Source organism: Sebastes fasciatus, chromosome 21 (genome assembly GCF_043250625.1).
Source record: "Sebastes fasciatus isolate fSebFas1 chromosome 21, fSebFas1.pri, whole genome shotgun sequence".
NCBI classification, from domain to species: Eukaryota; Metazoa; Chordata; class Actinopteri; order Perciformes; family Sebastidae; genus Sebastes; species Sebastes fasciatus.
In genome coordinates, this window is record NC_133815.1 from 6,864,300 (window position 1) to 6,880,244 (window position 15,945).

General features: G+C 44.3%; 1 protein-coding gene across 2 annotated transcripts in view; it reads right to left on the minus strand.

Annotated features, from left to right (window-relative positions):
• The window catches only part of gli3 (GLI family zinc finger 3), a 104,585-nt gene that overhangs the window by 4,696 nt on the left and 83,944 nt on the right, over positions 1-15,945 (minus strand). For both annotated transcript variants that reach the window (XM_074622505.1, XM_074622504.1), the window contains 7 exons: positions 14,185-14,404; positions 13,031-13,144; positions 10,811-10,951; positions 3,651-3,800; positions 3,367-3,531; positions 2,995-3,282; positions 486-879 (listed from right to left, as the gene is read on the minus strand). In XM_074622505.1, the coding sequence (XP_074478606.1) occupies positions 486-879; positions 2,995-3,282; positions 3,367-3,531; positions 3,651-3,800; positions 10,811-10,951; positions 13,031-13,144; positions 14,185-14,404 (1,472 nt within the window). The remainder of the gene's footprint in view (positions 1-485; positions 880-2,994; positions 3,283-3,366; positions 3,532-3,650; positions 3,801-10,810; positions 10,952-13,030; positions 13,145-14,184; positions 14,405-15,945) is intronic.

Genomic DNA, 15,945 nt, shown 5'->3' on the forward strand with positions numbered 1-15,945 from the left:
AACACGGACAACTCCCAGACCAGACAACGCCGTGGTAGCGACCTGTCAATCACAAGGTAGCCACGCCCTAAAGCATACCCTGCTTTATGGTCTATTTGTCTCTAAATGGGACCATAATTTACTAAATGAACATCATGCTGTATTGAAGAAGACTTGAAACTAGCGACTGAGACCATAAACTCATGTTTACAATGTTAACAGGTATTAAATCAAGTGAGAAGTAGGGTCATTTTCTCACAGACTTCTATACAATCAGACTTCTCTTTGCAACCAGAGGAGTCGCCCCCTGCTGGCTGTTAGAAAGAATGCAAGTTTAAGGCACTTCCTCATTGGCTTCACTTGTCAGAAAAATGCCAACAAGCTCAACCTACCTAACTACATGCTTTTATTAATTTGTAGACTTTGGTAAAACATTTTAAGAGCATTCAAAATAAGGTTCTCGGACCCACTTGGATGAATTGATGTAAACTTAAAGTGATTCTTACCCTTCCCCAGGATGTTGGGTAGTGTGGAACCTTTAGGGGGCGGTGTAGGGGACAGGGTCCCCAGCCTGGGCAGCGCTCCGTTCACCTGCTTCAGCCTCTCCATCTTGATGTGCTCCATCCAGCGCACGGGGCGGCCGACGCTTCGCCTCGCCTGCAGGGTCAGCATGGCCGCGGTCGCCGTGGAGACTGTGGAGTCCATGATGGGGGCTCGCTCGCCATCGCACTCCTCCTCCACCTCCTCTTCGATGTCCTCTTGCTCCTCGTCCTCCTCCAGCCCCTCCCCTGGCGAGCGTCCGGCGCTCACAGCAAGCTGGACTCCACAGCTGGGATAGGTGCTGACGGGGGACTGGTCACTGCTGCATGTAGACTGACCGCCAGGGCTTGGCTGAGACGTCTGACGGACACATCGAGAGGGGAGGGAATAAAGAAAAGATATAAGATGATTCTCAAGTTTACTTCAGGAAACACAAGAGAAGGTATGCAGTGTCATACGTCACAAACAATGATACAATGCAATCTTTTGAAGGATGTATTCCGTATAACATAAGACAATGATCATAAAAATAGACAGACCATTATGAAAGATAATTCTATTCATGCGTTCGTATCATCTTACATAACCATTGCAGTTTGAGCTGGTTGTCCAAACCACAGAACCAACTGCTGCATTCATGTTTGGAAGTTTTGCACATTATTGGGGCATGAGTAATGCCTCCCCCTGTGAGCCGGTCAGGACAAACACGCGCGAGCAAAGGAAAAAAAAAAAGATAAATCATGTTTTGGGTTGTTTTCAGAGGACAGGCAAATAGGATAAAGGCCTCTTGTGAGAGCGGCTACAGCCTAATTAGGTTGTTTACTGAATTTTAGGGACTATGTTGCACTGAGGAATAATGGAATTACTTTTTTTGGCATCGAGCGTCGACAGTGTTTCGAGGGCATTCACCCCGTTTACTGGTGAATGAAGTTGGCTGCACAATGGCGCCCTGGGCAGCGGCGGGCATACTTTCAGTGCCCTCACAGTTCTGCCCAAAGGCATGGGCATTGCTCACACAAAAATGCATTGCCTTTGGTAAATATCATTGGCACAAGAATAATCTTTTCATGAATGTGAGGGATGAGGGAACCCTACAATGAGACGTGTTATGGGTGAAAGTCAAACACTTATGGGATGAGAAAATACAATAAACAGACAATCAAACTATGAGCGAGATGGAGAAAAAGTGAGAATATTTCACAAATGCAATGTGAAGGGACACCTATCTCACCTGATTACCCACTGTCCTTAGAAAGGGAAGGAGAGAAATGCCGAAGCATTGGATAGAGGAAGAAAAAGTTTGCTCATTAGAAGTGTTAAACGTGCATGCCCCCAATTCAATGTTAAATCACACAGAAACCGAAATAGACATTTAAGCTAACTATGTTAAAGTAAAGGAATTAGTAGTTAAAGCAAAGAGTACAGAAGCAAAGAGACGAAACTCCTGTGTTTGTTTGACAACAGTCGCAGCTGGCATTTTGGAAACGCTTATTTTATTTCTAATATTTTATTTAGGGCTGTCAAAGTTAACGCGATAATAACACGTTAACGCAAATTCATTTTAACGCCACTAATTTCTTTAATGCAATCGATCTTTCGGAGGTTGTAGCAGGTCAGTTTTAAAGCTAGAGTGCAGATACTGGCATCATATGAAACTAGATAAACTTGAGGAATCCATTGGTACCAACCATGTCATACTAGCTTGTTGCGAAAGGTTAAATAACGCTCTAATGTTAGATTTTGGTGAGGAGGATTCACTTTCATAGGGCTCCCTTGACCTCTGACCTCAAGATATGTGAATGTAAATGGGTTCTATGGGTACCCACAAGTCTCCCCTTTACATACATGCCCACTTTATGATAATCACATGCAGTTTGGGGCAAGTCATAGTCAAGTCAGCACACTGACACACTGACAGCTGTTGTTGCCTGTTGGGCTGCAGTTTGTCATGTTATGATTTGAGCATATTATTTATGCTAAATGCAGTACCTGTGAGGGTTTATAGACAATATTTGTCATTGTTTTGTGTTGTTAATTGATTTCCAATAATAAATATATACATACATTTGCATAAAGCAGCATATTTGTCCACTCCCATGTTGATAAGAGTGTTAAAAACTTGACAAATCTCCCTTTAAGGTACATTTTGAACAGATAAAAAATGTGCGAGTAATTTGAGCTTAAATATTTTAATCTATTGACAGCCCTAATTTTATTGTTTAACATAGGCCATTTCGGTAGAATATGACAATAGAATAGAAATAATTTTGTTTTACTTTTGTACAGCACATTTTAGGCGGACCTTTTAAATGGGGTCCGGTAGTCGCTTTTAGTCCGAAATGGCGGAAGCGTAGCTTTGCTGCTGGGCGCTGATGTTGCAATGGTACAAACAATTGACTTTCACCTCTTGGCTTCTTTGGTTAAAGTATTAGAAAAGAATCAAAATAAAGTTAAAGGTCTTGAATAAAGTCTTACCATAGGCTTCTCTGTCTTGATGGACTTGACCTGCAGACATTCATCCTGTTTTGAGGTAGCATGGTTGTACTCCCTTTGGTCCGTGTACCCACCCAGGGGAAGTTGCCCTGGCGACCGGCCCTGGCCGTTGCCCCCCGGCTCCCGTGGGGGCGGAGGACGCGGGTAATCTCCACGCTGCTTCTTGGTGACGTGCGCCTCTGGCCCGTGCACCGTCTTCACGTGCTTGCGTAAGGAGCTCGGGTCCGTGTAGCGTTTGGTGCAGCCTGGGATTTTACACACGTACGGTTTCTGAGAATGAACGGAGGAAAGACGAGCTGTGAGAAACACGTTGCTTTTGAACACTTCATTCAAACGTGTGAAATTTGTTAATACCTCGTTAGAGTGTGTGCGATTCTGATGTTTCGCCCGGTCTGAGGCGTTCGAAAAGGCCTTGTTGCAGCCTTCGTGTTCGCACACATAAGGTTTCTCTCCGGTGTGCGAGCGTAAGTGAGTCTTAAGGTTTTCCAGACGGGAGTAGGCCTTGGCACAGCCCTCAAACTGCAGGAAGAGAGAGATAGAAGAGGACACAGAGTCTGAATCCCTCCTCTCAGCAGGATACGTGTCAAATAGCTTTTCATCTGCAAATAAATTAACTGTGCAAATAGGAGTTTCCTTACTGTGCACTTGTGGGGCTTTTCTCCAGTATGTCTGCGCATGTGGACCACCAGCATGTATTGTGCCTTGAAGGGCTTCTGCTCTCGAGAACATTCCTCCCATCGACACACAAACTCCTTCTTCTCCCCGTGGATGTGGTCATTGTTGATGTGCTGGAAAAGAAGATGAAACAACTTTAACCAAAGTTATTTTGCTTTGAATTGATTTGTTGTTCAGCTTGAGGATTTTTTGCTCTGCAGCATTAAGGCCCAGAGACACCAAGCCGACATCAAAGAACTAGCGGCGACGAAGGCCACCAGTAGCGCCGCCTCACGTCGCCTTAGTCTGGGCCAAAAAGTTGCACTCTCCACACCAGCAGGGGGCGGTAGTCTGTATTCGTCATTCAAAAATGGAAACCGGAAGACCGAGGACAGCGATATGCAAGCCGTTGTTACGATACGTACATGAAACAAAGCGGCGTCGGCCGATCATTTTCACACCACTCTCACTCACCACCGTATTGGAATGATCAGATGAGATGAAGATGAAAAATGAGAACAGCCTTCTGTGTTTTTCTTCTAGACTTTACTCATTGGCTTGCTATCTTCACTTCCATTTCTCTTCTCTTGCTCTCTCGTGACTGATTTCTCTCACCGACGGGCGCCACCGCCAATTCAACATGCTGAAGCAGCCAAAAAAACTCAAACACAGGCAGACTAGAGCCGACGATGTGGGACAAACCACAAAAACTAGGCAGACGGACGCTCACCGACGGCCCCAAACTGTCCGACGGCCGAGCGTCGGCTTGGTGCGTCATCTTCTATCCTGTTTTTAAATTTCTTTTCATGTGGTACTTTCTCCATTTAATTTCTCCTGTCTCATCTCTCTTAATTCTTTCTTTCCTTTCTCTGCCTCCCTCTGTTGACTCGTGAGTCTCAGTGTCCGATCCGAACAGGATTTTCATATAAAACCCTGTCACTTCACTTCACACTGACTGGCGCCCTCGCCCCTCCATGACAAGTGCTGACAGTTGTGCTGCCGTGGCAACTTCCAATCTGAGGCTTAGGGAAGGAGGGGAGGTGAGGAGATAGGGGCGAGAAATCAGAAGTTCAGTCGCGGCATCTGAAATGCGAGGGGCTTTACAACTCCAGCCAAGCATTATATCTGTGAGCGCCACCTTTTTCCTCCTGCTCCATCTTCCCTCTTTCCTCACTAACTATCTGGTAACACCGGGTAAGTGGTGGATGTAACAGAGGAATGAAGGATGAAAAAAATGTCATGCAGACCCTCTGGGGACAAAGTCAACATCTGGCGCTCTCTTTGAGAGACAACACTGTGTGGTGGCCTCTGAAGTGCCTTTCAGGGAGCAATTTAAACCCGGGGAGACAGACACAATATCCTGACCAGAAGAAACCGGTATTATTACATTCCTGAGCAGCGGAGAAGAGTCTTTTTTACCTCGGGGGTGAATGAAAAGGGACGGATGGAAACAGGAGAGAAGGAAGGGAGATAAATAGAGACTTGACTTTGAATGCTCTTAAACGTCTGGGGAAAACGTGCTCTCTTTGAGCACTCACTCGCAAGATTGTTGAACTATAAAACATGCAGCAACAAAGCAAATAAAGCATCCATGGTCAGTTCCCCTCCAGGCAGGACACCGCTCTGACAATGGCATCTTTGTACCCTCACTGCGCCCTGCCCACTGGCCAGATCATGACCCCACATACAACCGTGACATCCAACAGAAGCCGCCTTTATTTTTAATCTTTCTTCAAGACCCCAAGTCTGCTGCTGCACTCCCGGTAACAGTAAAGGGGGAGTATCGACAAATGAGTCAGCGCAGTACCAGCAGGGTGCGACAGCAAAAGCAAAGGGTGAAATTGACATTAATGTATCCGCAAAGGACCTCCATTATTCTCACTTGACATTTTTTTAATTCTAAAGTGACAAAACAAGACTAATTCCACAGAAAATGATTGGGGACTGGATGACCACGGACGTTAGTGAAGTTTTCCCCCCAAGATTGATCTTCTCCCCACCACGGTCTCAGAAAAACCTGACTCGTCTTCTCTTTTTCTTCCTCTCTGTGAGGGAATCCCTGTGGCAAGCAATCGCTCTGTTGCGAGCGGCGTTCAATATCCCCCGGCTGAGAGCGATGGGGAGAGCGCCTTGGCGTTGGATCACGCGGGTGGCTGGCACAACACATACACACACAGATACACACTCGCGCCCTGTTTGTACAAATGAAGGAGGTCGTTGACGGGTGTGATGCATGAGCCTCGGAGCTGACAGAGAGGGGGACAGACAGCACGGGGAGAGGGGCCGCCGAGGAACCTAATGGCGTGATCTAATGGCAATTCTTATTGAATCAATAATCTCCATGCTGAGCAGACAGGCCCCGTTGGCCGGCTAAATCGACAAACAGGTGCTGATAGCGGCGGCGCGGCAGGTTATTCATCTTCCCCCTGCCAGCTTATCGGCCAACAACTGTAAAAACGCCACCAAGATGGATTTAGGAGGGAGTCGCGCGACAGGGAGCGCCGGGGACACGGACACAGGGGACACTGGAGCCGCCTGTGACGTATGAGAGGTGCACACACACACACACACATATATACACACAGGTGCATGGTTTTCTGGGTCCAGACCCCTGCTGCTTGGGTGCATGGCTAAAACATCCATATACATAAATAGCATTAAATCACACTTTGATTGGTGCTTTTAATGTTTTCTACAAAAATAAGATTCTAAATTATTTTTCGTCCCTCTATCTGAACGCTCAAACCCATCTCTACACACATTCCTGTAATACACAGAATCCTATCTTTCCTTTAGTGCCATTTCTCAACATTCGCCCACTTCAGTATCCATCTCCACGTCTCCTTATCAAACCCTCTCTGGGACACAGCCCTCATGCATTAGAATGCAAGCGTGCATGAAAAGAGGGCCTGTTTACAAGGCAATTTCACTAAGCTGTGGGACCCGCAACACCGTTTAGCTTTATCAAACACCGCCTAATAAATCATATGCTCTTTTGTGATGTCAGTTGCTGAAGTGCTTTGTGTAAAGAGAGGGGGGAAAAAAAGAGCATGAAAAAGGCAAAGAAGGGAGGGAAGGAGGAGGGAGGAAGTAAAAGGGGGAGAAATTGTGAGGATGGAGAGTAAGTGAGTGAGCGAGCAGGGGGCAGGGAGCTAGAATTGGCATGTGTAATTCAGCACAGTCTTTTCATCTTAGAGTAAGATACTCTTGACAGATAAGGGGCCTAATCCTTCTCCTGATCAAAAAAAAATCTGCATTTTACCAATTAAAAGCCTGCGCCAGCAGCCAGGGAGGGGGGCTGCCTTCAGACTGCACCCGCGTTTATCTCCCTTTAACACCGGGGAGGCGCACAGCGGCCGCCTCTATGAGGCTGCACACGGGGAGAGCCGGCTCCCCGTCTAAGAACAAGGACTTCACAGCGCCACCTATGTAGATGACCTGGAACAGGATGGGGAGACTGTGGAGGGTGGCAAAGACCTGATGAGCTGTGAGAACACACACAGACAGACCACCAATGCCATCAGACACCCCCCATACACAGCAGAGGTGAAAAGTAAGTATATTCACTCAAGTACTGTACTTAAGTACATTTATGAAGTACTTGTACTTTGAGTATTTCCATTTGATGCTACTTTATACTTCTACTCCACTACATCTCAGAAGCAAATATACTTTTTACTGCACTACATTTATCTGACAGCTTTAGTTACTTTACAGATTCAGATTATTAATACAAAATATAATCAACTAATAAATGATGATGTGTTATTATAAACTACCCAGAAGTATTTAATGTAATTAAAATGACATGAAATGAGGTCCACCTTCACCAGCTGCAACATTAAAGTGATGAACACATTAATGCATCAATAATTATAATGCAATAATATAATATATATTATTCTGCATAATGAGTACTTTTACTTTTGGTACTTTAAGTATATGTTGTACTTTTACTGAAGTAAAATTTAAATGTGGGACTTTTACTTGTAATAAAGTATTTTTACACTGTGGTATTTCTACTTTTACTTAAGTAATAGATCTGAGTACTTCTTCCACCACTGATATGTAGTCTAAAAACAGCCCCAGAAATCAGTCTGATAGCAGGCCTACAATAACAGGACAGAACCTGAACTCTCACATTGAGCAGTTGAAGGTTATATCACACAAGATCACACATTTCTTGTAGGTAGACATGGAAATAACTCTCAGAAAAAATAAGATTAAAATGGGTAATCACAGAAGTCATTTTTTAAAAAGAAACTGTAGAATAAATTATGCTAATTCAGTTTTTATGTGATGAAAAAACAAAAAACTTTTATGGTGATTCAAATTTTCTCACCTTTCATAACGCCACATTTGATTACTTTTTGCCCATATCCAACAACTCTAACTGCTCTGCCACTGTGAAGACCCTCTCTGCCCTGCAGGTACTGGGAGGTGAGGGTCATCAGTGAAATGGAAACACCTGCTGGGCTCATCAGCAACACTGGCAACACCTGGGCCATGTGTGCCAGTGCTCTTTTAAAAACCCTCTTGGAGCTCAGTTGCTGGTTCTCTTTATGGTTTGTGTTGCTGCACCATGCAACATTGCACTTCCACACTTTTCCTCATGCGCTCACTGATTCCACATGCCACTGTTAGTTTAAGTTTTCCTCTCATGTCATCTTTAAATTAATAAATAATTTAATTTAATTGGTTATATGCATCTCTTCTTTTCTCATAGCCATCACAGAGAGGATACTATGGCTAACATGAATTTTTTTTCATCATACAACGGCCCTGAAAATGCATAGCTCCCTTGTAAATTTCTCCATGGTGAAATATCAGTAATAGATCAATGAGAAAATAATAAAAGATTGTTGAGCAAGGCCATATTAGGCAGTTATGGGAGAGTGGGGTTGGCATCTCTGGCGACAAAACTGAGTGGAAAAAAAGCCCACTTCAAGAGAGACATTAAAGAAGCCACCAGGCCTTATCTTTAAAAGTACTCCCTTCAAGGGGGAAAGAGGGGAGGGAGAAAAAAATGAAAGAGAAAACGAGAGAGAGGGAGACGTTTATGCCCAAAAATGGGGAAGCAAAAGAATGTTGGAGCTGAGCGGAGAGAGAGAGAGAGAGGGAGAGACGGAGAGGTATAGAGAGTTGAAATGTAATAAATGAAATAAATACAGCAAACTAAAATTGACACCCGCCTCGCTTTTGCTGACTGGGTAGGCCAGATAAGTGAGCTAAATTGCGTAGATCTGATGTTTATCTTATCGGCGGCACCGAGAGCGCTTAAGCGCAGATGATAAAGGAACGCCGTGGCGTGTCGTGGTGAGAGCGTGCTTGAGAGTGTAAAAATATGCACGAGGAGCGCGGCAGGAGTGCTTTTGAACAAGGTGGAGAGCGATGAGGGTGGCGTGAAGGCTTAATTCTAAAATTAGGCCAAGCACAAAGGAAACGGGATGTTTGAATCAGAGCGGCTGTTACTTTTTAATACTTAAAAGAAACATTTATTTCATGACGCAGACGCAGTCACATTTTGAATATGAATCTATGTATAAACTTTGTGCTTAAATCGGTTACAACCGAGGAGAGTTTTCTTCCTCATCATGTTTTTTTCCCCAAAGCCATTTCAGAAGACAAGTACAAGGGGGAAGGGACGCTCCATTGTTTGGTTATATGGAAATCCCCCTCAAACCCCCCCAACCCAAACCCCTCCCAGTGTGTGAGGAGAGCCACTGTGGTCCAAATACTGTACTTATCCTATTACTGAGGGGGGTGGGGGTGCGCAGAGATAAGAGCATTTTCTCGTCCGCTCTGCTGAATTAGAGGGCACGGATTCTGTAGGCGAAGACTTTTATTGGCATCTCTCTGCATATCTGCATGTGCATAGAAAATGAGAAATAAAATATCAGAGAGTCAAACGGCACGAAGAGAAAACAATTCCGAGATGGGAAAAACGGAAAACTAATAATGATTATGTTGGTGTTGGGGTTTGTCTACATGGCGATCTGATAGTAAGGCAAGGTTAGGCTGGATGAGAGGACATTGTTTGGCTCAGATGGCCACCTGGTGTGACTACAGTAGGGGGAGGATGTGAGCAAGCCATCCTCCCCTTCCATCCCGCCTCCTGAAACAGGGGCAAGAAGTTGTCAAGATTCTCAACCTTTGAGCCGAGCCCTTCAAACACGGGAGGCAGCCCATTCCGCGCTGAGGATATCAATTATAGATAGGGGTTACCACCGCGGCTGAGGATTGCAATGTCAAGACGGCAAATAGACAGCTGTGGAGAGCTGAGGATCTTTCTATCAGATGTGTGCTGATGTGTGTTTCATGTGTGTGCGTCCCTTGTTCACAGCATCATATTGGTGTATTTTCATCACTTCTCCAAACTTCGGCGTGCTCTCTCTCAGTTGGCTGACGGCTGAGCGGTTCACAGGCCGCGAGAGAGCAGCAGAGCTAATAGCGTCAGTGTAAGTATTGGGGGGGGTGACGCGACCATAATGTCATTAATATTTAGCTCAGCAGTGAGTGAGCCATCCATCTCCCGGGTTGTGTGAGAGTTCTGATAACAGACAGGAGGAGGAAGGCCGGTCCAGCGTTGGACACAAAGCTCACATCCTGACTCTGGGAGGCTTAACCCGCCAAATCAGTTAGCACCGTTCAGCTGTGAGATGTGCTCTCCAGCTTCTGAGCCCATTACCAGCGTCCCTGGATCCAATCAGGAATCCAGCAGCAGTATCAGTCAATGCCTGCAGCTCTGCCTCTACTGTAGGTTTTGCTGCTGCAACAGACACGCAGACAGAGGTTGTGGCCTGATAGGAGGCATTGTGCAGAATGGCACAGCTGCAGTCGATGTTGCTGGGATCTACTGAGCTTGAGAGGAAACTCTCACAGCATACAAACTAAGAGACGTTGTAGTTTTGCTGTGTGTTTTTTGGAAAGATGCTTATGTAAGGCTTCACCCATCTTACAGTCGTAAACACCCTGTTGTGTCTCCCGGTTTCTCTACAAGAAACTCTGGTCCTGGAGAACAACTGGGGTCAAGTGTGAACACATCTCTGCCTACAGGAAGTGAGAGAGTGAAATGCATACCTTCTGCTAAACAGCAGCAAACAACATATTTTGGATATTGAAATTGCTCAGCTGCGATACTCACTTGTACTAGCTGCTCCTGCGTGTCGAACTCGCGGCAACAGTTCTCCCAGTGGCAGTTTGTCTCATAGACCACCTCTGGCTCCTGTTTGCTCTCATCCTTGTCCCCTTCCTCCTTCACCAGGGTCATCCCATCCGGATGGTCCTGAGGAACAACAGCGGAAAAAGTTCTAGTTCAACAACCGAGCACAACGATGTGAAAATAATGTCAATAAATGTATTTAATACCAGGCTCAATGAATAAATATATATATATATATACAAATAAAAAATAAAATAAATAATAAATGAAAATAAATAATAAAAAATATATGAAAGCCACACGAACTGCCTTCCTCTCCCCGACATCAGTCCAAGTTCTAGTTCAACAACCGAGCACAACAATGTGAAAATAATGTCAATACATGTATTTAATACCAGGCTTGATGTAAAAAAAAATAATAATAATAAAAATAAATTAAAAATAAAATTGAAATAAAAAATAAATAAAGATATAAATAAATAAAAATAAATAATAAAAATGTATGAAAGCTACAGGAACTGCCTTCCTCTCCCCGACATCAGTCCAAGCTCTAGTACAACAACCAAGCACAATGACGTGAAAATAATGCCAATAAATGCATGAATACCAGGCTCGACGTAAAAAAACAAGAAAAAAGAAAAGAAATTAAAAAAAAAGAAAAAAGGAATAAAAAAAAAATACATAATAAATAAAAATAAATAATAAAAATGTAAGAAAGCTACAGGAACTGGCTTCCTCTCACCGACATCAGTCCAAGTTCTAGTTCAACAACCGAGCACAACATGAAAATAATGGCAATAAATGTATAAAATACCAGTTTTGACGTAAAAAATAAAATGAAAAATATATCAAAAATTTATAAAAAATAAAAAATAAATAATAAAGTATGAAAGCTATAGGAACTGCCTTCCTCTCCCTGATATCAGTCCAAGCTCTAGTACAACAACCGACACAATGACGTGAAAATAATGCCAATAAATGCATTTTATACCAGGCTCAACGTAAAAAAATAAATAAAAAGAAAAAAAATTAAAGACAATGAAAAAAGAAATAGAAAGAAAATAAATAATAAATACAAATAAATAATAAAAATGTAAGAAAGCTACCGGAACTGCCTTCCTCTCGCCGACATCAGTCCATCCAAGTGTGTCATTAAAGTCATTTTTTACGGCCCTGCTGGTTTACATCTAAGGCACAGCCAAAAATGATTTGGTCACAGGTCTCAGCCACAGCGCCTCTGTGAATCTGGCCTTGTTTGGCTGCCTGGGAGAAAAAGTGTGGAGAGCGGAAATGTAGCGCTGAAAGCCCCGCTCTGTATTTGGGGGTTGTTATACGACAGGACCGTGGCGAGCATTTGAGGAATCTAACCCCCTTTTCCTGCTGTAGGTTGCTCTATTAGCCCAGACATATTTCACTGTCACAGTTAGCAGGCTGAGTGGAGCGGGGAGTTGTGGTGTGGGCTAATACAGGAGAGCCTGGGCTTCCACCACACACCTCAGGCTGAATCTGCTGCTGCCTGAATATTGACTCTAATAAGGTTTTTCCTGCAGATACAAACACTTACTGTTATCACATTTCTCTTTCCAGCCACTTAAAATTTTGATTAAACAAAAGCAAAAACAATTTCCTTCTCGTCTCCTAAAGATCAATGAATTGTTTTGCTTTCGGAAACAGCGTCTGATAAGAGCAGGGCGGGAAACACCAAGAAATGCAGGTAAATAAATACAAACTGTGGCTGGTAAGCTTGTCTATTGTTGCAGCCACGTTGGCAGGTGACCAGTCATTATACGGGCTTCCTATTCTAGTGGGAAAATCTAAAAATAAAAACCCCGCTGGTGAATTCTGGGTTTTACCAACCAGTTTCCAGATAGCTGAAGAATATCCTACAACTGAAAATATATTTTTAGGGCTGCCCCCTCGTAGTCGATTAGTCGATTTCTTTAGGCGATTAATCTTTTTTTTTTTTATTCTTTTTAATCCAGAATGACTTATGTCCAAGAAACGTATGAGCACATCTCTGGTAAACACAAGATTCAAAGTGGTGCTTTTGTGCAATTCTTTGTGGAGAAACTCAGTTTTACAGATTTGTCGATTAAATCAACTAATCGATTTGTTGACAAAATCATAGGATTGTTAGTCGACTACGAATTTCTTTGGTAGAGGACAGTTCTAATATTTTTATATTGCTTTGACAGTCCTCACCTGTACGCTCACAGCGCCTGGGCTCGGCAACTCTTCCTCTGGTTTCATTTTGGAGCGTTTGTGGTGCATCGGGTCTCCTGTGCTGCTAACCGCAGATTCACTTGTTGGTTTGGTCTGCAGGAAACAGAAAATATAGATGATTTAATGTCATATTTTACTGATATTTCTCAAGTTATCCTCTATAGTATCATTAAAAATGCATGTGATGCTTTTTCAATCAGTCAATCAATCATTTACTTAATCAAGCAGGAAAAAAAAACAACTGTGGTTGAACCGTAATGATTTCCGTATCAGGAAAGAGCTTTAACTGTGCAAATGAAAAACTAAGCAATTCACTGAATCACATTAGCTCCTCTAATCACAGCAATTAAAACAAACTCATGGACCAATTCAATGAACCATTCACTGACTGAACCAATGGATGACCTGACTTTGGCCCTGGCTTAAATTCGCCCTTTGGGGAATCGTTGTTACATACAAAGCTCATAAGCGTAAAAGAATTAACAAGTAAAAGAAGTTTCCTTGTTTTTTTATAAATGTTGACTGCCTTAATGTTGCTGTTTTTCACAGGACTCTCGGAGTTGTAGTGATCCTGTCAGTCTCTGTAACACGTTACTATCTTCGCTGCAGCATATGAGATTGGGCCGTGGCCCCAAAGCAATATTCAGTTCATTCAGGAGAAGGAAAAGGCAATTTTGGTGCGCCCAATTTGAATGAGGCCTCAGCGATGGAGCGATGGGAAACAGCAGGGAGGACGGGTAATGAACATTGAATATTTACTTCAAATGTGGGCCCGCACATCGAGTAAGGGCTGAGGATGGAGAGAAAAAGCCCCTTTGGATCCATCCATCCATGTCAATATTGCCTCTCTATATCCCTGTTCCCTCTCTAGTGATTAATGGAGTCAGCAGTGGGATTCTATGCTAACAAGCCCCTTGTTGTTTGCTGCAGGCGCGTTCTGGGCCGTGCTCGGCAGGCTAAAAACAAGAGACAACACAAGTAGGAGTAACTCCCAGGAGATGAGCGCGTGGAGGGGGGGTCCTGCCTGTACCGCGGTAGCTCGCTGCGTTTTTCGCTGAGATGTGGCTGGCATGCGACGCCGCTATCTATTACCTGTGATGATGAATCGCACAGGCGCCTGCCGCCGCTCTCACCTGTGAGGAGTCGTTGGAGAGGGCTGAGCGCTCGCTGGCGCTGAGCCCGGAGGGAGGGATGCCGGGTACGGGCCTCTGGGTGGCGAAGGCCGGCGACGGGTGGATGAGGGGCGGACTGTGGCCAAAGGCAGAGCCCACGAGGCCCGGTTGACGGCCCATCAGCTGCTGGTGCACGTGCAAAGCCACCGGGGTCGGAGGGTAGGCGAAGCTCAACGCTGGGCTGGAGAAAAAATAATAAAATAATCATAAGATTAAATTTCACTAAAACATCAGTTGCAAAGAAGGGAAAGACAGTGAGTAAATGGATTGTTCTGGATAGCCTCTCGTCCCTGAGGACAATCTGACAGGAGATGGTGTGGTAATGCTGGAACCAAGGGGCTGCCGGCAAATCCCTGCCAATGAATGTTCAGCTTGTTAACACACAGTGAATTATCATGTGGTCTGTGTAAGGCAGTATGTCATTCTTCCACTGGGCAAATGATACAGATGATAAACAATCTGGAGTGTGTCGTATCGCCATGTAAATAAAGCTCCCTCAACCTGAGCTAACTTTGTTTACCCTAAAAATCCCAGAAGCCACCAAACCTCCTCCGGGGTCTTAGTAACCACAGGTGAACCACCAGATAAACACAGACCTGTGTGGCTCGACAGCAGCGGCCTCCATTCATCCTGCGCTCTGACGCTTCGCTCTCGCTGCGACCCATATGTCTGCTGATCTTATTACGAGCCGAGTGGAAATCAATGGGCCGAGACACATTTGGGGGCCCATCCGCTTGTCATATCACTCATCAGTCTGTTGGCTCTGGCTATTCGGGTCCTGTCAGTGGGACAGTGGCTGAGCGCGCAGCGTGATTGATCAGGCTCTCCTTACAGATCGCTGATCAATGGCTGTGGGTGGGGCGATGGATCTTTCCTTTCCCCCTTCTCTTTTCTTTTCTTTTGCTTCCCTCTGCTCGCCTCTGGTACCGGGGCGTGATGTATGTGATGTTTCCGCGAGGTGTACCGGATGACTGACACGAGCCGCCGGGGAGGCCGGCTGACTGGCTGGCTGGGAGATCGTCACCCACATGGGGGTTTGACATGGACGACACACACACACTCTCTTATTCGCTCCACCACACACTTTCTTTCTCTCACACAGAGTGCATTATAGCTACAGTAATATCATGGTGATGTATGAAAAAAAAACAATCAATGATATTAGAAAATCATTTACAACATCATTCCCCCAGCGGAGATGCTGCTGTTTGAGTTATCATTGGCACATTTTAGTCCCTGAATGACCACCTTGAGAGGAACGCAGTCAATCAAAGCTCCTGAAAGGCATCCTTGACAGCATAAGAGTTATCATTTTATAACTTTAAAGGGGTAATCCAGTGATTTTGTATGCACTTCCCTAACCTTTAGGGACTCACAATAGACAGATTTTTCAAAAAGAATAAAAATCGAAGCAGCAAAAGCTGAAATATCCTGGGTTTTTTTGTCCATAAAAGCTCCAAAAAAACTGAATCCTACATTTCTCATAATGCAACTTGACAGTGTCTTTCAAAACACCTCCCTAACTCCTAAAAGATCACTTCTTTCAAACCCCACACTTCCAGTTTTTAACGCAGGCTTTCTGTTTAAGAATTACGCCTCAAACCCAGTCTGAGATAAATAATAAAAATTGGCTTGGCCATTTTCAAAGGGGTACTTTAACCTCTGACCTCAAGATATGTGAATGAAAATGGGTTCTATGGGTACCCACGAGTCTCCCCTTTA